Source organism: Pinus tabuliformis, chromosome 1_1 (genome assembly GCF_031772625.1).
Source record: "Pinus tabuliformis cultivar Carrire ecotype Pingquan chromosome 1_1, CPIR1, whole genome shotgun sequence".
In the NCBI taxonomy this organism is placed as follows: Eukaryota; Viridiplantae; Streptophyta; class Pinopsida; order Pinales; family Pinaceae; genus Pinus; species Pinus tabuliformis.
Genome location: NC_142297.1, coordinates 876,632,211 through 876,637,301, shown reverse-complemented (window position 1 = coordinate 876,637,301; position 5,091 = coordinate 876,632,211). Strand labels below are relative to the sequence as shown.

The window sequence follows — 5,091 nt, the reverse complement described above, 5'->3', positions numbered from 1 at the left end:
AAAAGAGTGATAACCACTTGGAAAACATCCAACCTGCTGTATCCTATCCTAATTCTGTTCCATGCATAGATCCTAAATATTGCGATGGAGCTCGATAAGAAAATACACAGGGAAGAGCTCTATTTCCTATATAGATTAATCTAATTCTAATTCTAATTCTTTATTGAACATAAGTTAATTCTAATTCTTTATTGAACATAAGTTTATAACCAGAAGCAGTTGAAAGTGAAGCATTGCTGGGAGCTAGTATCTCCTCAAGAAGATTACTTCAGGGAACAGAGTGCTCTCATAGCCTCGAATCGCGGCTCTCTCTGGAGAAACTTCTGCTCACCATAGACTTTCATATAATTTTTTGAGACGAACTTTGGATAACTATAGCCACTTTGGGCATTCATATTATTAATGTCATTTTCATTGCCATTCTGCTCTGTGGCCTTCATGATCAGCTGTGGAGCTGGAAACACCTCCGCATCGGTCGATGGGTTATAAAACGCTGCGACCGACATTCGATTCGCGTCCTTCTTAGAAAGCACGCGATGCCACATGCTCTTGCATTTCCCATTGGTCATCACCTGAATTGTATTCACGCGCAAACCCCATCATTAGCATCATTAGTAATTAGATAAGTCATATATACACCGAAAAAACATTTGATATTTGAATATATACAATTTATATACCTCCACCTGATCGCCAATGTCGATAACGATTGCGTGTCGAATGGGTTCGACGTCGAACCAAGTGCCGTCCTTCAGAGCTTGAAGGCCACCCACTTCATCATCTTGTAGTAGCAGAATGACTCCGCCAGCGTCCAAATGGGGGCGCAGCCCATCGACGAGTTCTGGCCTTGGGCATGGCGGGTAGTGAGCCATTTTTATGCCAAAGAAAGGGGCTTTGCCGTCGCCATTGCCCCCTGCTATGGCTTCTTTCAGATACCCTTTCTCCAGTCCCAGATTTTCGCAGATTATATCTAGTATTCTTTCCGCACTTTCTGCTCTGAACTTACTCCGGAGAATTAGCTGCTTGACACTCTCTGCTTTGAACTTACTCTGGACAAGGTATTTGTAGATCACCGTGGACGCCTCTGCATATGCAAACAGTTGGCACTTGCAGGATGCACAACACTGCATGCAGTACACGGAGGACAGGTACCAAAAACTTAGGACAAACTAAGTTGTGCTTTTGATAAAATGTTGACCTCGGCAATATGAGGAAACTTTGGATAACAAAAACTTTTCATCTCCGAAAACTTTGGATATCTTATTTTTACCCCGAACATAATGTCTTGAAAGCTGCGAAGCCCGCAATAAGACCCCAACTTTGTTGTCCAATCAAAAATTACATAATCAATTTTATATTATTTTCTAATATGAAAACTTTGATTAAAGTTGTGATGCACAGCGAAATTTTTTTGGTTAAACAAGAGATTAATACACCATCAACACACAATCAATCACTAGGAGTCCCAAGCAGGGACTAATAACTCTATGCTAGTGGTTAATCCATTTCTACCCTTCAAACTCTCAAATCACCAAATTCAACCAGAATTTCCATCCCAGTAAAATCGTCACCTCGTTAGCAACGCACTTGTAAAGTGTTAGCGACGGAAGGACTTATTAGCCCGTTACTTGCGTCATAAACTCTGCCAACGACAGATGGACTTATTAGCCCTGTTTCCTACGTCATAAACTCTGCACAGAATATGAGTATTTCAATTTATGACATTAGTATTTACCGTAAAAGACGGGACTATAGTTTGTTCAGGGGGCAAACTGCCAATCAATCACGTGATGTTTTACAGGGAAGAGTCGGCAACCTGGTTCTATGCACTACAGTCGTTTCGTGCATTGCATTGAAATTCTGGTCCATTTCTTCAGCGATACCTAGTTTTTCCAATAAGGAAAATGAAGACGGACACTCTCGTACTGCCCGTGCTGCTTTTGTTATCGTATTTGGCGTTCGGTGATGCAGAGTGTCCGATGGACTTACATTATGTGCGCAAATTGCAGTGGGACAAGTCTGCCTGTAAATCGGCCAATATCGACGGTAGTGATAACCCATGCTGCCAGACACTGCTGAGCTTGTTCGGCGTGGGAATAGCCCAATATTTGAGAGATGCATCCATGTTCGAGCTTCCCAGTAATGCCTCTGCCGTCTCCTGCCTCGAGCTCTTTCAGCAGCAGCTGGATTCTCTGGGCCTCTCCCCACACTTGGTGTCAGTCTGTTTGAAGAATAGTATGTTTGAGTTTGTGTCGAGCCCACTCCTCTGCGCTGGCATACAAACCAAGCAGGACTGGATGCGCAAACTGGGAATTACTGCGCTTGATTCTACTTGCAAAGGCGACCTCTCAGATCTGGCAGCTTGTCAGGCATGCAAGGATAGCGGAGACCTTGTTGAGAGAGAGCTGGTAAAAATGTACACAAACTTGACAGACGTGGTAACCGCTAAGATATGCTACTATTTCACGGTTCTGTATGCTGCTGGAGTGGCTAATGAATTCGGCCCCAAGACCGAAAGCACTGCTCAGTGTATCCTCAGTCTGCCCTTCGTCCGAACCACGTCGCATGGCCGAGTTTTGGCCTACGGTTTCATGGGCGCCGCTCCGGCCCTCCTGATCTGCGCTCTCGGGTTTCTGTATCGTCTGTGGGCGAGGAAGAGGAGCCGCAAGGTCGAGCCCAGCGGAATTGTGAGGTGGAACGAGGAAATTTTGAAATCCTCCGTGAAACCCAACACGGGTGCAGTTTGGTTCAGCATTCAAGAGATCAAGGCCGCCACTGATAATTTCAGCGAAGCCAATCTCATCGGCCAAGGGGGCTTCGCTACGGTGTACAGGGGAACGCTTCCGGACGGCCGGCGGGTCGCGGTGAAGCGAATCAAAAATTGCACTCCGGAAGGCGATTCCGAATTCCTGAACGAAGTGGAGGTCATCAACAACATTCGGCACCGGAATCTAGTCGTTTTAAGAGGCTGCTGTGTCGCCAGCGACGACAGGGAGGGGCACCAGCGGTTTCTGATATACGATTACATGCCCAATGGAACTCTCCATGACCACATCTTTGGAGAAAAGTCCAAAGCCCGACCTTTGAGCTGGTCACAGCGAAAGAACGTAATCCTTGGCACCGCCAAAGGGCTGGCTTATCTGCACGACGGTATCGAGCCTGCGATTTATCACAGAGACATCAAACCCACTAACATTCTGCTGGATGATGAAATGAATGCTTGCGTGGCAGATTTTGGTCTGGCAATGATTATGGCTAAAGAAGAAGGAAAATCACATCTTACGACGAGGATAGCAGGGACGCACGGCTACTTGGCTCCTGAGTACGCTCTCTATGGTCGACTTACGGACAAGAGCGATGTCTATAGTTTCGGTGTTGTGTTATTGGAGATATTAAGCGGCAGAAAGGCTTTGGGCACCTCTGCGGACTCCGCCTCTTACTATCTTATTACAGATTGGGCATGGAGACTGGTGAAAGAAGGCAGAACCAGTGAGATAATAGACGAGAGAATCCGGCAGAGTGGGGCAGAGAGTGTGATGGAGAGATTTGTTTTGGTGGGTATTCTGTGCGCGCATGTTATGGTGGCATTCAGACCTGCAATGGTGGAGGTCGTGAAGATGTTGGAGGGAGAAGCAGAGATCCCAGAAATTCCTGACAGGCCTTTGCCGCTTATGCGTCATGGAATATCTAGCTTTATAGAGGAATCAAGCGGCTCCATAGCCATATTTGTTAGCGTTTCTGAGACTTCCTTCAATGGGAGTAGGTGCTAGCGTTGCAGTGGATCATTACAACAGCTTTGTCAAGGAATTTCTATTTGCGTTGCAGTGGATCATTACAACAGCTTTGTCAAGGAATTTCTATTTGCGTTGCAGTGGATCATTACAACAGCTTTGTCAAGGAATTTCTATTCTACTTCTAAAGGACGTCTGGATTGCAACGGATCACAGTAGCTTGTTGAAATAAGTACGCTCCGAACGAAAGCAATTTTCAGTTTAGATTTATACTTTCGGCACTCTTAATAGCGTTCAGGGCATGATAAATGAAAATTTGGTTACTAGTGTATCATTATATTATGCAACTTCATAGGCATCTATATCTTATCCTGAAGTATTTCTCGAACCTCCTTTATATGTATCGCTCGCTCCTCTTTTATGTCTATATATTCAGAATCATGAATTGCTTATCTACTGTAATATACCATTCTTATCACTTTTCATCCCAGGGATTTTTGTAAATCCAAGTTATACTTGTTAAATTTGAGAATTTTGGGCATCAAAATATTTGTGATAGTGCTGAATCCATTTCCACTGTCAAAAATATGATTCAAACATTGCTATTATGAATTTTTTTAAACTTTTTAGCGAGATTCCAACCACTTTTGACCAATTCCTCACCCTAAATAAACAATGATTCTGTAAATTTTTTATCAACTTTTTACAGCAATCTAAAACAAACTGTACTTATTTTAAATTAAATTTCTTACATTTTCATATCAAATAATTAAATATTTTTTTATAATAAAATTTTAATTTAATTATAGGAAAAAAGCATCTATTTAAATCCCAAATACTTTTGTAACAAACTCAAGCTCGCCTTATCATAAATGTATAAAAATGAACACAATTATATATGTCAGGTTATTAATAGTGCCAAAATGCTCCACAACAAAATAAAACAAGTGATGCAAGGCCGCTTAATCAGCCCATGCCATCCCAACTTTGGGAAAAGTAAAATAATATTAACTATTTATCCAATTTGGACATGCAACCAAAGACCCAGTCAGCGATAACCTTGGGAAGTTAACCCATGGAGCTATGAATTGATTTAACATACTGGTGAACTATTTATCTCTATTCATTTTTTTATTTAACAACAATAAAAGAGTGTTACTGAACTTTTTTATGAATTTCACTAAAAAAAATGGCCGGTTGGAATCTATTCAATTTATTGCAATTAAATTTACTCTTTTCTTTTTTAAGAATTAGGCTGAGTTGGGACCAACCCTAACTGGATCAAATGGGAATCACCCAAATTACTGACTCTCATGGACGAGCCTTCTTCATACTGGCCTCTGTCCTTGTGCTCTGTTTT

At 42.4% G+C, this 5,091-nt stretch overlaps 1 protein-coding gene and 1 pseudogene across 1 annotated transcript; one reads left to right on the top strand and one right to left on the bottom strand.

Annotated features, from left to right (window-relative positions):
* Positions 1–230: 230 nt before the first annotated feature.
* On the bottom strand, positions 231–1,869 carry LOC149217121 (1-aminocyclopropane-1-carboxylate oxidase-like). Its single transcript, XM_089390137.1, has 4 exons — positions 1,834–1,869; positions 1,588–1,677; positions 681–1,124; positions 231–572 (listed from the first exon to the last, which is right to left on the bottom strand). Exons 1-4 carry the CDS (start codon positions 1,867–1,869, stop codon positions 264–266), a joined length of 879 nt encoding a protein of 292 aa, XP_089246263.1. The 3' UTR covers positions 231–263.
* Positions 1,870–1,904: 35 nt separating this feature from the next.
* On the top strand, positions 1,905–4,194 carry LOC149217120 (putative receptor-like protein kinase At1g11050 pseudogene; annotated as a pseudogene).
* The last annotated feature ends 897 nt before the right edge of the window (positions 4,195–5,091 follow it).